At 41.5% G+C, this 25,482-nt stretch overlaps 1 protein-coding gene across 1 annotated transcript in view; it reads left to right on the plus strand.

Annotated features, from left to right (window-relative positions):
- The window catches only part of LOC132832331 (collagen alpha-6(VI) chain-like), a 182,892-nt gene extending 164,899 nt beyond the window's left edge, over nt 1–17,993 (plus strand). The window contains exons 44-47 of the mRNA XM_060850253.1: nt 5,375–5,474; nt 5,560–5,615; nt 14,314–14,355; nt 16,865–17,993. Coding sequence (XP_060706236.1) covers nt 5,375–5,474; nt 5,560–5,615; nt 14,314–14,355; nt 16,865–17,040 — 374 coding nt within the window. The 3' untranslated portion in view covers nt 17,041–17,993. The remainder of the gene's footprint in view (nt 1–5,374; nt 5,475–5,559; nt 5,616–14,313; nt 14,356–16,864) is intronic.
- Nucleotides 17,994–25,482: the final 7,489 nt, after the last annotated feature.

Consider the following 25,482-nt stretch of genomic DNA (forward strand, 5'->3'; position numbering starts at 1 on the left):
GAAATCTAAAATCTCAGTGACAAATAATCAGCAGCAACATTTGACTCAGATACATTTAAAAGCCTACTTTCTTTACCGTGTATATGAAACACCAATGACTTCAAATTGTCCAATTTGTTTGAAACAAAGGAAGAAATTCATGGTGTTTATTTCACAACCTCAGCATTTTGCAGCCAATGAAGTGTTTTTGAAATGCATTCCATTGTCATGCTGTGGGAAATAAGACAACATAAGAACCGAGAACAGGAGTAGGCCATCTGGCCCATTGAGCCTGCTCTGCCATTTAATTAGCTCATGGCTGATCTTTTCATGGACTCAGCTCCACTTACCCACCCGCTCACCATAACCCTTCATTCCTTTACTGTTCAAAAGTCTATCTATCTTTAACTTAAAAACTTTCAACAAGGTAACCTCAACTGCTTCAATATAAAAATCTTTCTCAAACTGCAATGATATACATGTCAAGGTACTTCAGTGATGTTAGTTGAAGGATAAATATTCACTTAGTCACTAGGAGACCCCCTGTGATTATCTTCTACAAAGTGCCCTAACATCTTTCCGATGAATAACTTATGCCTGAAACGTCAACTCTCCTGCTCCTCAGGTACTGTCTGACCTGCTGTGCTTTTCCAGTGCCACACTATTTGACTCTGATCTCCAGTATCTGCAGTGCTCTCTTTCTCCCTTCTTTTATATCTGGCAACTGTTTAAAATGCCCCCCAGAAGAGAGACCTTCCATCAGTGTAGCAACCTCAATATCAGTATTTGTGTTCAAGTCTCTTGAGTGAAACTTGCACAGTGTGACCCAGAGACCCATGTTCAATGAGGCAGGTCACCCCACCTTCTCATGGACAACTAGGGACAGGTAATAGTGATGCCCATGTCCCATGCGAGAATAAAAAGACAAAATCCTACTGCTGAGTGTGGTGCCAGTCGTCACTGGTGCATAAATTATCCAACGTTACTTAGTTCCCAAAATCTGTCAGCCTTGTAAACAATTCCCCAGGTGGATAATACATGCCCCCTGCCCGATGTGTTTGTAGCTGGGGTATGGGGCATGTTTGTTGAGTTTCTTATACAGCCCACCACCTTTCCACTCACCCTTCAGCTCACGAACATGAAATGAAGAGTGGGCATGTGCCAAAACCGACAATAAAAACCGATAGAACTGTGGATGCTGGAAATCAGAAACAAAAGCATAAATTGCTAGAAAAACTCAGGGGGACTGGCAGCACAATAATGGCTTGTGTGTAATAGCAGACAGTGTGATAATAAGGGCTCGAGACATCTTCTCTCATGTCCTTACACAAACGCACGCTACAGGCCTTGTTATCACATGGTCCACTATTACACACAATCCATTGTGACCCACTAATAGTCCCCATTAGTAGCTATTCATTCTTCTGGGCTGATCATTATTCACTCCTCTGTCTGTCCAACTGTTCTTCTCTGTCCTTGGACCCTGTCACTTCATCCTTCCCACTCCACCACCCCTCCCCCCCCCCCCCCCCCCCCCCCCCACCTCTGTATAAAAACAACTTTTTCCAAGCTACCATCAGTTCTGAGGAAGGTCACTGGACCCAAAGGGTTAACTCTGATTTCTCTCCACAGATGCTGTCAAACCTGCTGAGCTTTTCCAGTAATGTATTTTTGAATCAAAATCAACAGCCCACTCACCATATATAGATGAATAATAAAGGGCCATTTGAGCGAGCTAAAAACTCAATTAACCCGGACTTTATTCGACCCACACCATAAGTAGATTGTGGTAGGCTTCTCATTATTATTTAGTTTGCAAAATGGCAGGAAGAAGGTGGGAACTGCTTCAGGATGCTGCCTTTTGGAATAGTTGGGGGGAGCTGTGGGAAAGGTTTGTTTTCTGCATTGTTACTAACTCCTCTCCTCTGGCCAGTGAGGAGAGGTTTGCTGAGGCATTTTTCCCACATTATCATTTAAATTTCTCTCCCACACCCTGCCTAAAACTTGCAAGGGAACTCATAGTTCCCAAGATTTGCCAACATCTTCAGTATCTGTAGAGGCAGTGGTACTTGCATTTGGTCTGCTTTTACCATCTTGCATCCTCATTCCCAGCAGAGGATTCATATCCCTCAGTAAAATCATTTATCCATAATTCAGTCCTAATGACGGACCCTCTATTTTGAGACTGAGCCCCAATTTTGGACCGACCAGCATCTCCCCTGTCAAGTGTCTTGGCAATTAATCTTCTAATATCTAGAGAATGTAGGCATAGTGTACTCAGTCTCCCCATATAGGACAACCCTTAACAACAGATCTCCATCTGATTGTATTCTTTCCAAGGCTGGTAGAGTTAGTTTAGTTAATGAAATGTTTGTGGCTGGCATAGTGGCTCAGGAGTTAGCTCTGCTGCCTCACAGTGCCAGGAACCCAGGATTGAATCCACCCTCAGGTGACTATGTGACATTTGTACGTTCTCTCTGTCTTTGTGTGCTCCAGTTTCTTCCCTTGCTCCAAAGATGTGCAAGCTAGGGTGATTACCCATGGGAAATGCAGGGTTACGGGGATGGGGTGAGTCAGAGTGGGATGCTTTCTGCAGGTCAGTGTGGATTTGATTAGTCAAATGGCCTCTTCCACACTGTAGGCATTCTATGATTGTATAACAAACTGCAGGTATACCCTAATGAGAATCTATGGACGAATAATCATATAACTGAGCTGCACAGGGTTTTGAAAGAGATGAATGTTAAGCACATAGGCAGCAGAAGGGCATATGATAAAAGAGATTAAGAGGGAAGTCGAAAACACTAGGAAGGTAAAATGGAACAAAGAAATCAAGTTATCGATGAATGTAAAATATTGTACAAGTACATCACTAAAAACTTCATGCTGCATTGGAATAGGACCATTTCCCAAACCAGAGGACACAGTTTAAAAATAAGGTGTAGGCCACTTAGAACAGAGTTGAGGAGAAACGTCTTCACCCAGAAAGTGGTGGGCGTATGGAATGCTCTGCCCCAGAAGGCTGTGGAGGCCAAGTCTCTGGATACTTTCAAGAAAGAGTTGAATAGAGCTCTTAAGGATAGTGGAATCAGGGGTATTGGGAGTAAGACAGGAACAGGATGCTAATTGAGGGTGATCAGCCATGATCATAATGAATGGTGGTGCTGGCTCGAAGGGCAGAATGGCCTACTCCTGCACCTATTGTCTATTATCTATTATCTATTAACGAACAAGCAGGATAACATAAGACAAAAACAGAAATTGCTGGAGAAACTCAGCAGGTCTGGCAGCACCTGTGCAGAGAAAGCAGATATGACATAGATAACTAGATGTATTGCATCCAAGTAATTTAAAAGAATTTAGAGAATAGCAGAGGCATTACTACTTATAATCAATAAATCATTAGAGAAAAGATCTAGTGTCAGGGGACTGGTGGATAGCTAATCCAATTCCTACCTTGAAGAAGGGCTCCAATGTGGTTTAAGAAATTATGATCCAGTCAGCTTAACATCAGAGATAAGAAACACAATGGAATTCTTAACACAGGAGAGAATCAAAGACCATCTAAGAATAAAAGATAAATTCATGAAGTCTGCATGGATTTTAAAGAGGAATTTTTTTGAGGCGGTAATATAGTGTGGAGTAATTTGTCTTTGGATTTTCCAAAGGCTTTCAATGAGATACCTTGAAATAGATGAATGAATTAGTTTGGATTGGATGGATTGCTGACTGGCTTCAAGACAGAAAGCAGCTGGTGGCCATCAAGGTTAGAAGATTGGGAGAAGATGACAAGTCCCTTAAAAACCTGTGACCACTGCTGTTCATCATTTCCTTTAATGATTCAGACTTTGGAATCTAAAACAGTTTCTGAACTTGCTGTTCAGACTCAATTTGGTGCATAGGGAAAATAGTTAATACTGAAGAGGACTGCAACAAAAATTTACACAATGGGCAAATCATTGGCAATTAACGTTCAACACTGCTAAATGTGAGGTAGTACGTTTGGTTGGAATAGGAAGATTGCTAATTAATTGAAAGATGCAAGACTAGGTGGGATGGAGGAACAACAGAATGTTTAGTGATTGATATGTTTATATTCTATCACAGGTTAGCAAGACCATACACAAAGTTAACCACCAAAGTAAAAACACTGTCTATTTTTCCTGGAAGTACAAAATTGAAATGTAAGATTATGTTAAACCTTTAGACTTCTACTCTGTACAATTCCAGTCACCAAATAATAAAAACATAAGAAGGACAGAAAAGGGTAAAGAGAACATTTACAAGGATTATATCAGAATTGAGTAGGTATGCTCATCAGGTAATGATTGAAAAGCTGTGTCTCTTTATTCTTCAAGAAGAAGGCTGCGGTAAGATCTAATAAAGGTTATTAAAATTACAAAACTTTGAATAGCCTGCATATAAAGATAGTATTTGTTCTATTTTGGGGAAAGGCATAACTGGAGGCCAGCAATATTAAATAGTCACCAAGAATTCCAGTATAAATTCAAGAAATGTGTTCATCCAAAGACTCACAAGAATGAGGAATTTGATCCCAGGACTGGAGTAGATGGTGTAGATGCATTAAAGGGAAACTAGCAAGGCATATAACAGAGAAGGGAATAGATGGTTCCAATGCTAGATTTACATGAGAAAAATTAGAAAGAAGGTCAACTGGAGCATGAACATTAGCATGGATTAATTGTCAGAATAATCTCTTTCTGTGCCATAAATCCTTTGCAATCCTATTTAAGAGCTTTTATAGGATCTTCATGTTAACTTGCTATGAGTTGTGTACAAGGCCACCAGTATTCTTGGCATTGAATAAATTATGGGTCTGCCAAAATCTGAAACAGTATCATTCCTAACTCTGCCCCATGGTTGAAGTATTTGGGATTTTATTTAAAATACATCCATTTCACCCCATTTCCTCCCTGAACACATTGATGATAAATGTAAGTTGTTAGTCTGTTCTGGCTACGTAGCCCTCTTTATGTTTTCCAATTATGTCCCTGGTGATGTACAGGGATAATTAACTATAAAATGCAAATTGGCAAAGAAATCGCAGGAAAAGCCACTCATTGATGAATCAGGAAATGGAAAGAAGCATCTTTATTAACTCAATCCCAAACAAATAAGGTCAAATCTCTTGTTCTTTTATTAATTTTGAAATCAATACTGGGCTTCATGGCATGCTTCATAGAAGGAAGACCAGTCTCTCCAATAGGAATGTAAACTTGTTGGCAACTGATGTTTGTGACACAGAAGTATTACTTTCTGGGTCACGTCTTTATCTACAGTTCTCTCTGAATGGAGTAATACACGGAAGCTTATCTTGGGTTTTACTTTGATGTGGATTCACTAGTAAAGAGAAAGTCTGTTTGTAATTTTACAGTGGGAATCAATAAGTATCCACCTGCATCTCTACTGAAGGAATGTGAACGAATAAAATCTCAGGGAACAGGAAATATCAGTACCTCAGCAAAGTTAGAGCGGTATGTTTTATTGATATTTAGTACCAGACATTGAACACTCATATATGTGTTGGTCAGTGACTAATGTATTACCTTTTCATTCCAGAGTGCAAGACATGATGCAAGACGTCGAAGAAGAAGAACCAAAGGTCAATAGTAAAGGCAAGTTATTAGGAAAATCATAGGAGTGATAGAAGTACCAGTTGTCCTGTTGTAATGCGTGTTTTGTCAGCATGAATTGGTTATAACGTGATTGATGAATTGTGGGCAATGTTTAAATAATGCAAACTTTCTACTGAATGGGTATAGTGATTTCCTATTAGCGATCTTCAACAGTGGGATTTCTATAGCGGTTTTCCATAGTGCAATTCTCTATAGTGCAAGGTTGTAGAAGAACACAACTGGCACATTATAGCAGAATGACCTGTAAGAGGGTGCCATTTAGTCTCTAAAATCTGCTTTGCATTTTCAGTTATGGCTGGCCAGTGGCTCAATTCATTTTATCCACACGTGTTCCATATTATTTGTAGTTTCATCTCCAAAAGTCTATTGAAATAGCCAATTATCTCTGAGAACTATATGTTTTGACAGAGTGAGTATAAACATTTAAATATATTGCTGAAAGTATTTTCATTAATTTTATATGACAGTTTAGTAAATAAATCATATTCTAGGAAAGCTGATGCCTCAATGCATAGTTATTATGCTTTAATTAATAAAAATATAAAACTACAAAATCTGTCTCTGCCAATATAGAAACAAATTAAATACTACAAACACAATACTGATCACTTTCCATCAATATAAATATTACAAATGCAATGACAATCGCTCTTCAGTGACCATAACTATTCAAAATGCAATAACATTCACATTTCTGAGACGATTGTGGGTACAATAATAATTCCTCCACTGTGACCGTAAATGTTAATCCATAAACATTTTATCATTTGCGTTTCCTTCAGGAGCACTGAGGGAAAGTTTTGAATGTTTATCATCTGGCCTCAGCCCCACAAGTTCCCTTATAGTCCACAATATTCTTGGCTGTGTTGCCATCTCTCTGGCCCAGGAGATAGTAGATTCCAAGAGAATTTGGACACGAGACAGTTTTAAGCGAGAGCTGCATTGACTACATGCCTTAATTCAGATGCCTCTGAAAGGTACAAGGTTAGAATACTAGGATTGTTCTGGAATGTTCATACTAAACTTACTTTCACTCAATCTCTTCCCGACCGCAACTGTCACCTACTGTCAATTAGGTGTAATTGTCTGTGGCTTCTCTTCAGACACATTGTGCTCAATGCTTCAATGTGACCTGTCTGTTATTTCTTTCATTTTCTTCTCTGCAACTCTTGAATACTGAACCAGCTTCCAACACTAAGGCACTAGATTTTCACCAGTTCACACATTTAGGAAGACTGAAGCCTTTGCTGTTGGCTTCTGCTCAAATCTCTTCACTTTATTTTCTGCACCATCCCATACCCTGTCTACTTGTTCAGGCTGAAATAATTTTAATGTTCTGTTTGCAAATATATCTGCAGCATGCAGATGATGTTGGTGTATGTGCAATCTCAGAGGACATATTCCAGACCATCATCAGCACCCTTAGGTATAGGAGAGCATGGGTCTCACTCCGAACATCCGCAAGATGAAGGTCTTCCGTAAGCCTGGGCATTGTGGAACAAACCCCCAACCATCAAGGTCCAAAGGAGACCTTCGAGAACGTTGACTACTTCCAGGACCTTGAAAATGTCCTGTCGGCCAAAGCAGGTATTGTTGAAGAGAACCTGCATCGCCTCCAGTGTGCTAATGCAGCCTTCAGTCTCCTAAGGGAAAGGGTGTTTGACGACAACAACAACATCAGATTCAACACCAAGCTCACAGTTTGCAGAGCTGTAGTGGTTCCCACCCTCCTGTGTGGCTCTGAGATGCGGACTATTTACAGCAAGGCACTGCAGCAGTCCCACCAGTGGTGCCTGCGCAAGATCCTGCCAATCCACTGGGAAGAAAGATGCATCAACACCAGTATCTTTGGCCAGGCCAATATCCCCAGCATCGGGGCACTGCTGTGCTTGATTGGCTACAATGGGTTGGGCACATTGTCTGCATAGATCACAAGAGACTCTCCAGTCGGTGCTGTACTCCCAGCTCTGAAATGGCAGGTGAACCCCCTGGTGGATAGAGGAAGGGCTTCACTGGCAAAGTGCAGCATTCCCACGGACACCTGGGAATGACTGGCTCAAAACTGTTCAAAGTGGAGGAGGAGCATCCAGAGAGGCATCAAGCACCTCGAGACTTGCCATCGGGTAAAAGCGAAAGCCAAGCGATAAGAGCGTATGGAGTGTGCTGCCACACCAATGCCCCACCCACCCTTTCCCATGGCCACACTTTCCTCAAGTGTAATAGAGCCTGCAGTAGCTGCATCGGTCTGTACAGCCACCTACACACACCCTGTGAGTGAAAGTGACTTGATGATGATGGTGATGATGATATCTCATCCACCATCAGGAAAACCTACTCCCAAACTGTGCCTCCAGCACTGCTTAAACCTTTATCCACCAGCATCATCAGCTCTCAAATTAACCTACAAGTACCCATTCCGTTAGCTTCCCAACTTTGACTAACTATCCTATTTAATTGTTCGGTATTTGGTTATTTAAGTCTGGTTATTCCTGGTGCTCGTTGCATTTGATTTGTTAAGCCTGGATGTGGATTCAGGGTAAGTGCTAATGGAAATGAGTTTACCGTGACAGACTCCTGCGCCTTGTTTCTTTCTTTCCTGGGTGATCGACCTATGTGGGGGCATCTACAGATTTCATGGTTTCAGATTTTTGCTGTGGGAATGGACAGTCCTAATGTAGTGAAAGTGAGGATTGCAAGTGCTAGAGTTTAGAGTTGAGAGTGTGGTGCTGGAAAAGCACAGCATGTCAGGCAGCATCCGAGGAGCAGGAGAATCGGCATTCCTGATGAAGTGGGTTGTTGTGGGAACTTGCGCTTAGAGTCAATAGGGTGGTGCTGGAAAAGCACATCAGGTAAAGCAGCGTCCAAGGAGCAGAAGAATCAATGTTTCGGACAAAAGCCTTTCATCATGGCTTTTGCCTGAAACATTGATTCTCCTGCTCCTCGGATGCTGTCCGACTTGCTGTGCTTTTCCAGCACCACACTCTCGAGTCCTAATGTAGTAGCAATCTGCAGGAAGGCAATCCTTGTGTATTGTCTCAGAACAGAGCTAAGCAAAGATTTAAACAGCTCACAGAAGACACGTCTTTGTTTAACGCAGTGCTCTGGAAAAATACTTGAAGCTGAAGAGAAGTCTGATGATCAATGATATGTATTCAACCAGAGATGCTCAGTAAATTATGAGCCTGTTAAACAATATAAGGCACCTGACTTCTCATTGTGTCAATTTGGTGGACTAAATACTAGTGTAATTTGTTACCAATTAATTGAAAAGACTAAATTCCACACATTAGGGCACAACTCCTAATTGAAAATGAACTAAAGTTGGAAGCAGCCACAATCTTGGCAGTCAAATCACATCTAAGATGCAAGATTTCAAAATGCTATGCAGAAAGACACCCTTTATCTTGGGGTTACCAACACAGCTTGTCCAGCCAGCTGAAGTGCCAGGGATATCATCAAAAAAATCTCAACAGCAAATGCCAGATCATGGTCAAATATCGTGAAAACTGTGCCCAAATTGTGGAGGTGTCCATCAATTCATAATACCATGACCAGCTGCAAGGCAAAGAAATGTGAAACAAGCTTAAAGAGCATCAATTCTGCAAACGCATGTGGATGGAAGAAGACAACTTCATCAGTTCAACACATGGAAAGTGAATTACAGCTCGTGCATAAAATCACGTATCATCATGATCTATTACGCATCAGGTCCTTTGAGGGAATGCAGAGTTGAGATCAAGGACATCTCAGTGTCAACAAACGTGCACTGTATGATGACTATATTGCATGCAGAACTCAAACTGTTATCTCAAAAGTACTAAGCAATGTGCACTGTATCTTGTGTATCTATGACATCCATCTGTTGTTCAGATGAAATAATAAGTCTGTGAGATAGACTGGTAGCCAGCAATAGATTGCTGCCCGGAAGGACTTGATAAAGAAAATGTGTACACTCTGAAACTGGGCTCTACAATTCTCCAATATATCTTATGGCCAAAACAATTAATGGCAACAACTCTCTTAATAATTTAGAGAAGTGGAAGCAGTCCCAAAGAATCCAATGTGTTTTGTTTATTGTTGGGAACCTACATAGCATACAGCCATAAATCTCAGAACCACCAGTAACCTTCATGTTTACGAAATCGGATTTGGCAAAAACACTCACGACAAAACAATGCATTTGTGATTACTTCCATTAGAACATAGAACATAGAAGGATACAGCGCAGTACAGGCCCTTCGGCCCTCGATGTTGCGCCGACCGAATCCTACCTAACCTATACTAGCCCAATAACTTCCAAATGCCTATCCAATGCCCGCTTAAATGACCATAAAGAAGGAGAGTTCACCACTGATACGGGCAGGGCATTCCATGAACTCACAACCCGCTGTGTGAAGAATCTACCCCTAACCTCTGTCCTATACCTACCACCCCTTAATTTAAAGCTATGTCCCCTAGTAACACCTGACTCCATTAGCGGTAAAAGGTTCTTAGTATCTACCCTATCTAAACCCCTAATCATCTTATACACTTCTATCAGATCTCCCCTAAACCTTCTCTTCTCCAATGAGAACAGCCCCAAGTGCCTCAGCCTTTCCTCATAAGATTTTCCTACCATTCCAGGCAACATCCTGGTAAACCTCCTCTGCACTCGTTCTAAAGCTTCCACATCCTTCCTATAGTATGGCGACCAAAACTGCACACAATACTCCAGATGAGGCCGCACCAGAGTCTTATACAACTGCAACATGACCTCAGGACTCCGGAACTCAATTCCTCTGCCAATAAAGCCCAGTACACCATATGCCTTCCTCACAGCACTATTTACCTGGGTGGCAACTTTCAGAGATCTGTGTACATGGACACCAAGATCCCTCTGCTCATCCACACTACCAAGTAGCCTACCATTAGCCCAGTAATCCATCATCTTGTTATTCCTACCAAAGTGAACGACTTCGCACTTAGCTACATTGAATTCCATTTGCCACATTTCCGCCCAGCTCTGCAACTTATCTATATCCCGCTGTAACCTACCACTTCCTTCCTCACTATCCACAACTCCACCGACTTTTGTGTCATCCGCAAACTTGCTTACCCAGCTTTCAAGTCCTTCCTCTAGATCATTTATAAAGATAACAAAAAGCAATGGTCCCAAAACAGATCCTTGTGGTACACCGCTAGTAACTGCGCTCCAAGATGAACATAATCCATCAACTACTACCCTCTGTCTCCTTCCAGCCAGCCAATTCCTAATCCAAACCTCTAATGTATCCTCAATGCCATACCTCCGAAGTTTTAGCATTAGCCTACCATGGGGAACCTTATCGAACGCCTTACTAAAATCCATATACACAACATCTACTGCTTTACCCTCATCCACTTCCTTGGTCACCTTCTCAAAGAACTCAATAAGGTTTGTGAGGCACGACCTGCCCTTCACAAAACCATGCTGGCTATCCCTGATCACGTTATTCCTACCCAGATGTTCATAAATCTTATCCCTTACCATTCTCTCTAAGACTTTGCCCACCACTGAAGTCAGACTCACTGGCCTATAGTTGCTAGGGCTATCCCTACTCCCTTTCTTGAACAATGGGACCACATTCGCTATCCTCCAGTCCTCTGGTACTATTCCTGTTGACAACGACGACATAAAAATCCAGGCCAATGGCTCTGCTATCTCCTCCCTAGCTTCCCATAGGATCCTGGGGTAAATGCCATCAGGCCCAGGAGACTTATCTATATTCATCCTTTCCAATATTCCCAAAACCTCTTCCCTGCATATTTCCAGGGCATCCATTCTAATTATTTGTGATTCCATATTCACATCAGCAACAGTGTCCTGTTCCTGAGTGAATACTGAGGAAAAGTACTGATTTAATGTCTCTCCAATCTCCTCCGCCTCCACACACAACTTCCCACTACTATCCTTCAATTCTGTTCATAGAGTTCCCAGCAAATTCTGGAATTCATCTCCATCTGACATTGCAATTTGACCTTCAATCTAATGGCGGCATCAAATAATGTGGTCTTTCAATAACAGCGTAAAGGACTTTCTGAAAGCTGGGACAAATCATTCTGATACTATATTGGACCAATAGATAAATCCCACACTTTCTGGCTGGGAAGACACTGGCCAAACGTATAGTAAATATTGTGAGACATTGACCATTCTTAAACCATCACTGCCATTCAGTGAGGATTTCAAAATGAAAACTCAAGAAATTGCAAAACGCAGAAGCAAAACAATGCCATCCTCATCAAGGAATTGAGAGAACCATGATTTCAAATTGCAAATTGGGTTTATATCAATCAGCCAAATTACAACCAGAAACTCACATCATCTCTGTTTGGACTAAAAAGGATCAATGATTACTTGGTACCAGAATTTACCTGTTAGATGACAACACACAATGGAACACATGACATTTGATAGCGAGCAGATCAGAATATGTCAAGGACAGTTGTTATGTTGATACTGTGGGTGGTAAGATGGCTCAGTGGTTAGCACTGTTGCCTCACAGTGCCAGGAACCTGGGTTTGATTACAGCTTCAGGCAACTGTGACTGTATGGAGTTTGCACATTTCCCCTGTGTCTGTGTGGGTTTTCTCTGGGTGTTCCAGGTTCCTCCCACAATTCAAAGATGTGCAGGTTAGGTGAATTGGCCATGCTAAATTGCCCATAGTGTTCATAGATGTGTAGAATAGAATATGTGTAGAATGTGTATTAGTTAGGGGTAAATGTAGAGTAGGGGAATGGGTCTCAGTGAGTTACTCTTCAGAGTGTTAATGTGGACTTGTTAGGCCAAATGGCCTGTTTCAACACTGTAGGGATTCTATGATTTCTTTTCTGATGAGCAATTCGATGTTGATCGAGAGATGACACAAAACTGCAACCTTAAATTCCAAGATGTCAGCATTATCATTATCAGTGTCACCTTCATTTCTCAATACATTTGTTTGTATTTGGAGAAGTTGAACAAATTCAACTCAAGAAATGTTGTTTTTTGTTTGGATTGTTTCATTTAAAGTAAGGTGTTTGATTTATATGGAGGATAAAATGCAGGATGCAGTTGTTCTGTATTTGATTATGTGAGTCTCTTTACTATTGTTGCTCATTGTGTTCTATTGGTTAGGCCTGGATATGTTCACAGGGAAATGTAAATAAAGCAAGAGGTAAAGATGGAAGCAAGCGATGGAGTAGACATTCTAACAATGTATAAATAAACTAATCCAAACATTGGAACTAATGTCATCTCTACATACTCTGAGCTACAAGGTACACAATGCCTTCCATGGGTTCCAAACTTTCCAAAAGATGCATTTGCACTGTTCCAAATTTAACAGTCACTCACTCATCAAACACCCATCTTATACCACTAACAGCCAGTGACACACAAGGCTCCAACTTGCCTCAACACACTACTACTGGAACCTTCTCCAGCTTTACATTTGTTCTCTTAACTCTGGCTCCCAGGTCATCTTTTACTTTTCCCCTGGCAGAGACATGGTTTCTGCAGTGCGTACTTTGTAACCTCATTTCCAAGAATCGTCAATTCCTCCTTCCCAACTTAAAAAGAAAATCTGATAAAAAATACATGATGAAGCCCTAATTTTCAGTCACCTCACCAGACCATTTGACAAGCTTTGGCTTCAAACAAGTTTCTTTTTCACTTTTTATGATTACAGTCAGACATTTTTATTCTTTAAGCATCTTCACAGTCCTTGTGATCTCTAAGAGCTTGGATTGTAACCTACTGTTTTCATCAGGTGATCCAGAACCCCTGGGACTCCAAATGAACTGTGCAGCTCCAGTCCATGATGATAAAATTTTAGCCTGAGACCTGAGCAGAGAAGTAATGAAGCCTTCTCCACTAGGCCAAAGCTATATTGAGAGAAAGATGAGGTTTTTTTTGAAGATATGTAGGATTCCTTGCATAAAGGAAGTGACAGGGTCCTGCAAGAAAACCTTGAATCACCTCTAACCTAGATTTTTATTGTCCCCTGCTATCCCCCAGCCCACTCTCTGATTGCCTCCAGTGTCTCAAACACCCCAAAGGGCCTTGATAACGATGAACTTCAATGTCTGGCCCATTCTGGTCAGCTCCACAATATCTGCCTTCTTCTGTTGGATATGTCACTTGGGCTTACTGTTCAGCATATATAAATCCAGGATTGAGCAGGATTTTAAACAGGGACTAATAAATTGGGAGTAGGGAGTTACATTCCCCTGAGCTTTTGGCAATACAAGGCTGAAAATCTTGTTCCAAGTCCCAGCCCCACCCAGCCAAATGCAGTGAGTTAAAAGATCTATCAATTCCTCAGGTCTCCTCCATTGATGCCTCGTAAGATTCTCAGCAATGACAACCTTCACTTCCACAGCTAGTGCAGTACAGAAGGGTAACTTTCCCTGCAAACACTCATGGAGCAGGTAGCACATCTGACTGATCTTTCTCAGTCTGTTATTATTATTAAAACCTGAAATATCAGCTAGGATGGTGGGAAAGCTTGATTTCCTCAGAATCATTCTTCATCATCAAAAAGATCTTAAGTTCTTTAAAATAAAGTCTTGTTTCCCAAGCCATTGAAGAAAATTAATTAAACTTAATGTTTGATTTTAAAGCTCTACTCATTCAACATCGCATTTTTATTAAAGATTCATTATTTTTTTCTCCAGGTGAACACAAAGGAAGTAAATCATCAACAATAAAAAATAAAGGTAAACAGAAATGTTCAAGGAATCATTTTTGTGACAGTTTAAAATGGTCACTCACAAATCTCACTCTTTATAGCTCACTTCTCTCACTTTACAATTCTCCTGATTGAGACAAAGATTGCTGTAAACTTGATATAAAGCAGACTGCTGATTGACTATGACTCTGTTTTACATTATTGCTCAAAGCTAAACCCCAGAACTAATCTTGGTCTAGTAAAGCAGTTCAAGTATAACTTCTGTTTGCAATATCTATTTTGTCAGCAATGGTGATGAAGTGTGGTATCCAGCCTTCCATTGAACCCATCCAATTGTGATTTCCTACTTGAACCCATGAGCGGGAACATTGGACTCGTTCTATAATGGGTAGATGTCCTTCCTCCATCAGCTCACTGTCTCAGGCTAATATCCACCTCCAACAAGCAAGCCAATTGTATAGAACTCTGAGGATGCTGTGCATATTTTACCACTCACTGTTGCCTTTAGCTTGGAGTTATTGAATTAATCTGTTCTTGTACGCTTTGACACAGCTCCGAGGCAGGTGGTATTTGAACCCAGGCATCACTTCTGCACAACAAGTCTGCTGTATTTTTCACCCTGGCTAATTGTTAGGAGCTCTCATAATAAAAACACATGCAGGGATTTGAACCAGAATGTGTGACTCCTCAATAAAACATGTAAGTTTCCCAAAGATCAAGAATTGCTTTTACCATCGAGATCCTTGCAGATTAGCTGTTGTTACTTCACTATCATTGGCGTAACATTCATAAAGTGCTAGAGGATACCAGGTCACCCATTACGGTTTGCCAGCTCTTTGAATGAGTTATCCAGTTGGTCCCACGGCTTGCACCATAGTTCGCTGTCAATGATGTTAAGAAAATGAAACAAAAACCCATGTCACATCATGTGATGTTCAGCAAGGAAAGCCAACATGGGATGTATAGTTGGTAAGTTTGCCCATGACACCAAAATTGGAGGTGTAGTGGACAGCGAAGAAGGTTACCTCAGAGTACAATGGAATCTTGATCAGATGGGCCAATGGGCTGAGGAGTGGCAGATGGAGTTTAATTTTGACAAATGCAAGCTGCTGCATTTCGGAAAAGCAAATCAGAGCAAGACTTATACACTTAATGGTAAGGTCCTGGGGCATGTTGCTGAACAAAGAGACCTTGAAGTGCACCTTCATAGTTCCTTGAAAGTAGAGTCACAGGTAGATAGAATAGTGAAGAAGGTGTTTGGTATGTTTTCCTTTACTGGTTAGAGTAATGAGTATTGGAGTTGGGAGGCCATGTTACAGCTATACAGGACATTAGTTAGGCCATGTTTGCAACATTGTGTACAATTCTTATCTCCATACTATTGGAGGGATGTTGTGAAATGTGAAAGGGTTCAGAAAACAAGGAGTTTGAGGATTTGAGCTACAGGGAGAGGCTGAATAGACTGGGGCTGTTTTCTATGAGTGTTGGAGGCTGAAGGATGACCTTACAGAGGTTTATAAAATCATGGAGGGGGCATGTATAGGATAAATAGACAAAGTCTTTTCCCTGGGGTGGGGGAGGCCAGAACTATAGGGAATAGGTTACAGGTGAGAGTGGAAAGATATAAAAGGACCTAAGGGGCACCTTTATCATGCAGATGGTTGTGCATGTATGGAAAGAACTGCTAGAGGGGAATAGTGAAAGCTGGTCCAATTACAGCATTTAAAAAGGATCTGGACGTGTATATGAATAGGAAGCATTTAGAGGGATGTGAGCCAAGTGCTAGCAAATGGGACAAGGTTATGTTAAGATATCTGGTTATAGAGTCACACATGGATGAGTTGGACCGAAGGGCCTGCTTCCGTGCTATACACCTCTATGACTCTAAGAACTATACAAGTTCTGTGTGGAATGTTTATCTAGTAATGGAAGAGATTTAAAACTATCCTTTTATATGGTGTTTAAAATTTAATAAAGAATCACTAGAGATTTTTACATTGGACAGTAGGTTTATAGATAAAATATGCTACCATTTCTGCATCATTGATTTGGATATTGATCAATCCTCTGAAGATGATCTGCTATAGAATGTGAAATAATTCCATAAATCATGCCAGGATTGTGATCACTAGCAACCGCTAATGTTGAGCTTACAAGTTCATTAGGGAATCACATCGTTTGAACGGGACAGGTTTGAATACATGACATCCCTCTTGTGTCTACTTCGCCCACTGTCTAATCACTTTGGCCCTGGGATCTCCCAAGTTCCTTCACCTCTCACTTTGGTCTCACCCTCTCATGCATCGATAGGCAAGAGATGGATTGTCGTAACGCATAGTAAGTCCTGTCATTGGACCTTCTTGCTCTTTGTTGCATTGATCAGAGTTGCAGCATGAGTGTACTGGAAGGGCTAAGAATTTCTGCTCCCAATCAAATTTCTTGAACTCTGTCCCTTTTTTCCATTGATTCCTGTGCAGTGATCTGTATATTCTAATTGACTTCAGATTTATTGGATTCTGTGTTCTTTTCCATTATAGATATATGTGCACTGAAAGTCGAAGAAGGGAACTGTTACTTCTACCGATTGAAATGGTTCTTTGACACAACATTACAAGTCTGCAAAAGGTTCTGGTATGGTGGCTGTGAGGGAAATCAGAATAGATTTGATACCCAAGACGACTGTGAAGCCTTTTGTCTGAAGTCCACCTTCTAAATATGATATGCAAGGACTAAATCTTATTTAACATGCACCTTTGAGAGGTAGAATAAGAAAAAGCAATGTTGCATTGGAAAAAAACAAAAACTCTTGTTTTGCATATGCAAATTAAATAAACTTTTGGGAACAGCAATGCTACCAATTCATACCAAGCACAACTTTGAACATAATATACACTAAATAATATACTCAAAATCAAGCAATAAGTCACTGTTTCTTTCTATGTTTATTCTGAATTGCTCTATTCCAGTCAGACTGTTTAGAATTTGCTTTGGGTTCAACACACATTTTTGTGAATTGATCAATAAGGAACTCCAATGTAGGAGAGATATGGCACAATGTGAGACTTAGCTACGCTCATCCTGGGTCATCACAGCCCTCTTTGAACTTCACAGGGTTGGGAAAAATACCCATGCTGTTAATGAAAAGATGTTTTTTTTTAGTTTATCACAGGTAGGGTAAACATTAAAGACTATTCACGTTGTTTTCAGTTCAGACATACCTAGGACAGAAACATACATTTTTCAGTTCAGTTCAGGTGACATCAGGTTCAAACTTAGAAGTAAGATGAGTTTCTGTCCGAGGAGAAGTTCAGGGAACCAGTTAGCTCACTGGAGAGATTTAGTTTGTGTAAGTACCAAACCAGAAATGTTATCAAAACTGAGAAAGTTAAACTCTCAGTTTTGACAATAGTTTATGCCAGCAGACTTGGGAAGAATGTATCAAATTGTCTGCACAGTTCAGAGGACAAATAACTGTAAAGAGTCTGTTAATTGAACCCTAAGGTGTTGAGATAGCGAATAATTCCTTGATACAAATAGTATCAGAAAAAGCTTGATGCTTTGTTCTAATATTTGTGTTGTAAGATCATTCTAATTGTCTTCTATATTTAGATAGCTCTGTTTTATTTTATTATTTCTTTTTGTAATAAATGTCTGTTGTTAAAGAAAGGTCTACAGACTTGTGTGATTGTGTTTCAATAGCTGGGTGCATTGCAAAATAAACAGTGCAACAAAAAGCCCGAAACATTCCTAATGAAGGGCTCTTGCCCTAAATAATTCTCCTGCTCCTCACATGCTGTCTGAGCTGCTGTGCTTTTCCAACACCACACTCTCAACAAGTGAAGGAATACCAAAATAGTTCAAAGTCAGTGGGTTGTTGTGGGAACTTGCAGTTGCATTCAGAAATGTGAAAACCTTTTGTTCTTCTTGATGTTAGCGATCACGGGTATAGAAAGTGCTGTTGAAGGAGCCTTTAGCAGGTTCCTGCAGTGAATCTTTTACTTGGTGTAACCGTTACGACTGTGTGCTGGTAGTGGAGGGAATGTATGTTAAAAGTGCTGGATGATGTACTGATCAAGTGACTTTCTTTGTTCCAAAGGAGCACAGGTTACTTGCTTTTTCTGTGTTGCCTTTATGTCCTTAACACACTGGAAGTGTTAAGGAATAATACTGAAGCATATATTTCATGACAGTAAAACCATGACACATTGGAAGACAGCATTAGTATCACACAGAGCAGCTTGCAACTCCTCTGGGACATGTCTGGCATAATACAAAAGGAATGTTTCCAATCTTTAAAATGTCAAGAAAACCACAAGAGCCCCAATTGCACACTTGTCTTGGAAGCCTTGTGGAAACATTACTGCGAAACACTGAAAGATACATTTAACCTTAGGAGACACTAACTGATTAGGACAAAAATTTATGAATGAAAATATTTCCACGGTGACTCAATGGTTAGCACTGCTGTCTCACAGCACCAGGGACCCAGATTCGATTCCACACCTGGGTGACTGTCTGGTGGAGTTTGCACATTCTCCCTGTATCTGCGTGGATGTCCTCCCACAGTCCAAAGATATGCAGGTTAGGGTGGTTCGGCCATGCTAAATTGCCTGTAGCGTCCAGGGATCTATCTTGCACAATGGTGGCCATCACCAAACTGTACTGGGAGGGTAAGATAAGGCAGGTGGAGTCTCATTTTGAGGTGGTGTGTGCGAACTTGGGTTCAGTGAAGACAGGCTGTCCAGGGAATGTAAGGGAGAAATGGACATGGAGTTTACATTTGTTGGGAGAGGGGGTGCATGCAGCTCACAACTAGGCAGAGTCTGATACTCACAACGTCCAGTGCAACCTACACTGCTTGCGATTATGAAAAGCAGCCTGCGGATGAAAATAGCTGGGACCATGCCGAGCCAGTGACAGTTTGAGTACCAAAAACATGGACACTATTTCTGTGAGACACGAAGCTTCTCAAGGCACAGTTGCATCTATCCTGGACTTGCAGGGTGCAGGAATAAGGTCAGTTCCAAACGTATCATGGTTCAGGTGAAATTCAAGCAGTATGCCATGCTTTGGGGTCAAATGCTGGTCACAGTTAACGTCATTGCTCCCTTCAAATAGCAAACAGATATGTCTGAAGCCAAATTCATCACATGCAACCTTAAAAGAAGCATGGGTGGGCCACAATGCACACAGTTAATGCAAATCTTCCTAAGCTGCAAAGAGACATGGAACTGGTTCCCTCTCCCCCGGACTGTCAAAACCATCTTGTCTGTAATGATGATGTAGAACAGCCGGTGTTGGACCGGGGTGTACAAAGTTAAAAATCACACAACACCAGGTTGTAGTCCAACAGGTTTATTTGGAAGCACTTGCTCCTTCATCCTTCAACTGTCTGATAAAGGAGTGGCACTCCGAAAGCTAGTGCTTCCAAATAAGCCTGTTGGACTATAGCCTGGTATGGTGTGATTTTTAACTTTGTAATGATGCCTTTGATTTGCATTGTAAGGTTGAGGGGAGAGGGGTCCCCTACTCCTATAGCATTTCAACCCTGCCACTATCTCCTCAGAATATAACTGATGGATACTGACCAAAATATGGTCCAAAGTCAAAGTGCCAAGATGAGTCATTTCCTACTTGTCAGAATATAAAACATCCCTTTGAGGAGCATGATAAGCCGCTGTTTGAAAAGCCTGCAGCTGCTGACAATTCCATTGCATACACCTGTTCTGTTCCTCACATTCCATGCCCCCTGTCCCCCCACCACCCAGTAACCAATGGATCCAGACTGCTGTGATAGCTGACCAGGCTCCATCTCCTGAAGAGGTCACTGCTAAAGGGCCATCGTCGCCATCTCACCATGACCACAATAGTCACATCATAGTAGAGCTTCACGTAAGAATGCTACACTTAATTCATAAAAATATGAATGACCAGTCACAAAGGCACTTTATACATCAAAACAAAGGATTAAAAACTAATACAGATAATTTCTTTCTGCCAAGTCAAAGCAAAATGATTAATCAGCAATATGACTAATAGCGGTATCTGGCTTTTTTACAGATAAGTCTCAGGCAGAACAATCAAGATGATTATTCTCATTAAACTCTGACCAAACTCTAAACTGAAACCACTTTTTGCAAAAACATTACTGATAATTCCAATGTTAAAATATTTAGCTATTGGAGAGCATTTGGTGAAGGTGAACATTTAAAAATATGAATGAGAATAAAAAAAAAATTTCCCTCAATATTTTAGGCACCAGAAAGTGCTGAGATTAGAAGCAGAAATGTTGCCATCTGGAATGAGGTCAATAGGTTCCTGCTACATGATTCCAAAGAGTTAGGACTTGTCAGTGGTAGTGCAAGATCCCTTAAAAAATAAGAATTTGGAAAGTCAAAGTACTGCAGATCATGGAAGGGCAAAGTATCACTTGGAACTACACGTTTACAAACCCTTGATAGATGAGAAATCCATACTGCAAGTAACAGAGACATTTTACAACTTCTATTCAACTGAGGAGACCAGAACAAAGATGGCAGCTGCCTGAACTTCCAATGTTGCTTATTCTCTGTTAATGTGCAATCATTGTAATGATTGGAATGAGATAAACTAGGAGAAATTGAGGATTGCGGATGCTGGAGATCAGAGTCGAGAGTGTGGTGCTGGAAAAGCACAGCAGGTCAGGCAGCAGCCAAGGAGCAGGAAAATCAGCGTTTTGGGCAAAAGCCCTTCATAACTGCTGATGAAGGGCTCTTGCCCGAAGTGTCAATACTCCTGCTCCTCGGATGCTGCCTCAGGTGTTGCGCTTTTCCACACTCTTGACTTGGAATGGAATCAAGAAAGTGGACCTCTTTGAATATGAGTTCCCTGATTAGGCCTGTTAATCTAGTCAAGTTGGAGAGTCCTAGTTTGAGGTGCAAGAGGTGGGTTATGGTCCAGTACACGCTGCGAGTATCTGAGGCAGAATCAGAGGAACCAGACTTTGGAGTGAAAACTCCCCAGGACAAGGTGCAGGAAAAAGGTGAGGCCCAGAACTTAGCGGGTGGGGGAACATAGTGACTGAAACAAGGTCAGCCAGGTGCACCTCAAAGAATATGAATTCCCTGATAACCTGGGCCAATCAGGGAGCGCTGGCTGACAGATCTAAACAGGACTGTCAGGGGTTTTGCTCACTCTAGGCACCAACACTGAGCTAGCGGAGTCTGAATCATGCACTATGCACATTTTAAAAAGGGGTGACTTGATGATGGGATACTGGCCTCTGTAGAGTTATTTTATTGGGAACAAGAAAAAAAAATCACGCCACAAAGAGATTCATTTGCAACATTCGTCTTTGAGCTGGCGTAAGCATTTCTGGCATCATGCCATTGTCTGGAAAGCTTGGCTTGTTCAATCCTGCTGTCAAAGACTGGGTCCAGTATGTGAAAAGAATCTGTTATCTTATCCAGGCAAATGACACTAGAGTAGATGAATAACAACGATAAATTCTCCTGACAGCTTGTGGACCATAGCTTTTTCAGTTATTCACAAACTAAGTTTCCCTGAGTCATCAGGAACTGTAAGCTTTCAAGAGTTGACAGATTTAGCTAAGGAATATTGCACCCCCAAGCCTCTTCCAATTCTGAGACACTGTCAGTTTTTCTTGACAATTCGAGAACAAGGGGAGTCCAGATTGGGATAGTTGACAAGGTTAAGATGACTGGCAGAGACATGTGACTTTGGTTTAACCTGTAATGAGATTCTAAGAGACTGTTTGGTATAGGGGATTAATTATGTGACCATGCAAAAGTCCCTACTAGCTGAAACCCAACTGGACTTCAAACAGACACTACAACTGGCCTTGTCAGTGGAAAATGTGGCTAGTGGAACTTATGAGTTACAGGGTGTGTTGATGGAAGTCAATATACTTGCCAGGTTAACTCAACTTAGGGGACACCACTTGAGTAAAGGCCTTAGTCAGGACATATCCTGAGGGACTCTAGGTCAGCCCACAGGAAATCCCCAAAACAAAGCCAAGCCTCAGCCAAACAGTGAGCATTTTCTTCAGGATGCGGGCCAGCAGGCCTTTGTAATTGCTGCCAGTATGTGGACTTGAGACAGCAAAAGGGTCCCACTAAGCCTGAATTGAGTAAGAGAGCTCATAGACCAGTTTCCAGGAGACTGCACACCTGGAAAGTCTAGCTACAACTGGTTTGGAACATTTAAATTGTTTAGCAACATTTACATCAGAACCAATCAAAATAAATTTTTGGATAAATGGTCACCCAGTGCTAATGGAGATCGATACCAGCAAGGCTGTATCGGTGATTGCAGAACCAATCTTTAACAAAATCCACTCTGGACTCCAATTCTTAAGTTTGTGTAAGACCCCAACTAGAATGAGAACCTTTACCGGGGATCTCTACAGATTGTGGGTAGCCAGTCTCTTAAGAGAAGCAGCTGGTTCAATTATCATTGATTATAGTAAAAGGTTTGGGCCCAAGCTTGATGGACAAAATTGGTTGAGAAAGATTGAACTTGACTGGCTCAACATTATTCTATTAGAAAGTGGCTGCCTGAGTGATGTTTTTAATTAAATACAACAAAAGTTTTTGGAAAAAGATCTAGGGACTATCAAAGGGGCCAAGTACACCTTGTTTGTTGACCATGAAACAATTCCCTGATTCTGCAAGGCCTGCCCAATGCCATTTGTCCTATGTGTGAAAGTAGACGCAGAAATCAGGAGGTTGGAAAGAAAAGGAATCATCAAACCAGTCCACTTTGCAGAATCATAGAATTCCTACAGTGTGGAAACAGGCCTTTCAGCCCAACAAGCCCACACTGACTCTCCAAAGAGTAACCCACCCCCCACCCCCAACTCTATATTTACCCCTGACTAATGCACCTAACCTACACATCCCTGAACACCATGGGCAATTTAGCATGACCAATTCACCTAGCCTGCATATCTTTGAATTGTGAGAGCAAACAAGAGCATCCAGAGGAAACCCACACAGACAGTCTCGCTGGAATTGAACCTGGGTCACTGGCACTGTGAAGCAGCAGTGCTGACCACTAGGTCATTGGGCCGCCCCACAAAATGGGCAGCACTGTTCACAGATTGTGATGTCTAGTGGGTCAGTTTGCCTTTGTGGGGATTTTAAACAAACAGTGAACTGCTTCTCACTCCTGAATAAATACTCAATCCTTCACATAGAAATCTTATACATAAAACTTGAGGGAAGGCTATCCTTCATGAAGCCAGACATGTGTCACGTGTTCCTGCAATTGCGACTAGATGAAGAATCGCAGAAATATGCTATAATTAATACCCATAGCAGTTTGTAGCAAAATACGAGACTGCCCTCTGAGGTATCATCAACCTCAGACAGTTTCCAGCCAGAAAATGAGAATATATTACAAGGTCTACCCCAGGTGGCCATTTATCTGGATGGCATCCTAATAACCAGGAAGACCAATAAAGAGCATTTAGAGAACATGGACATGGTACTTTCATGTTTCTCCACGGCAGGGGTACACCTTAGAGGGAAAAATGGGTGTTCCAGGTGCCCCAAGTGACTACTTGAGCTATAGATTCAGCAAGATCAATTACATCTGTTGGAAGATAAAGTGAAGGCAATCAAGTGTGCCCCAGCTCCATATCTGTGTCAGAGTTCAGGTCTTTCTTTGGATTGGTGCATTATTACACAAAGTTCAGACATAAACTGGCTTCCGTCCTGGCACCCTTACACCTGCTATTGAAAAAGGGTCAGCCTTGGAAATAGTCTCGTAGATAAAGATGTAGCCCTTAGGGAAGTGAAGAAGCGACTACACTCTATGATCCCAAGCGAGAAGTGGTGTTGACATGGGATGCCTCCCCGTACGGTATCGGGGTAGTGTTGGATCACTAGTAGCCCAACGGAGAGGAACACCCAATTTCATTTGCTTCCTAGACTTTGGTTGATGCTGACTGAAGATATGCTAAGATAGAGAAGGAAAGTTTGACGGTCATCTCTGGTGTGAGAAAGTTCCACCAATACCTTTAGGGATGTAAGTAATAACAGAACACAAATCCCTGCTAGGGCTATTTAAAGAGGATAGGGCCATGTTGCCCATAGCTTTCGAATGAATTCAGCATTGGACTCTTATTTTCAGTGTATACAATTACAAGTTGGAATGGAGTCTGGGAGGCCAAGCAGCAAATGCAGATTCTTTGAGCCATCTCCCCCTGGTAAATACACCACTGATGATACTGCCACGGGAAGAGTCCATTCTGGTCTTAAACTGTTTGGATATCCTTCCGGCTATAGCTGACAATATCCGACAGTGGACACAAAACAATCCCATCCCATGGAGAAACTAAACCAGCTGGTGCTGCTAGGAGAAGCAACCTGAATTGAAACCATCCTGGAATCCAGGGAGACCACATCACGGTAGAGGTCAATTATTACTAAAGGGAGCAAGAGCAATTGTCTCGAGCAAAGGTCACTGCCACATACTGGCTGAACTCCACCAGGGTCATCCAGGGGTATCCAAAATGAAGATGTAGGTGAGATGTTATGTCTGGTGGCTAGGATTGGATGCTGACATAACCATGTCAGTGGGGCAGTGCCGAGAGTGCCAACAAGGACAAAAATTACCGCTAGTAGCTTCTCCATATTTGTGGTAATAGCCAAGTAAACCCTGGGTTCAGTTACATGTTGACTATGCCGGTCCTTTCATGGGCTGTATATTTTGAGTCATTGTGGATGCCCATTCAAAGTGTTGGACATGTATAGAGTTCATTCATCAAACATGGAGACAATGATTGAAAAGTCGTAAGCAATGTTTGTAATACATGGACTCCCGGAGGTGTTGATCACAGACAACAGGCCATCATTAACCAGCAGGGAATTCGGGTACGGTAGAACCTCGATTATCCGAATGACATGGGCGGGGAGTATTTTGATTGGATAATTGATTGTTCAGATAACTGATCTCATTATAAACAAGCAGTAATTTATAAGTGCTGGGTACCCAAACATTTCTCAGTTATCCAGCAATGCACGCCATAATGCCATTTAACCGATAGTTGATCTATTGTAAGCAAGCGGTAATTTAAGTGCCGGGTATCCGAACATTTATTGGTTATCCGGCAATGCACACCATAATGCAGTTCAACTGATAACTGATCTCT

The sequence above is a fragment of the Hemiscyllium ocellatum genome, chromosome 34 (genome assembly GCF_020745735.1).
Source record: "Hemiscyllium ocellatum isolate sHemOce1 chromosome 34, sHemOce1.pat.X.cur, whole genome shotgun sequence".
In the NCBI taxonomy this organism is placed as follows: Eukaryota; Metazoa; Chordata; class Chondrichthyes; order Orectolobiformes; family Hemiscylliidae; genus Hemiscyllium; species Hemiscyllium ocellatum.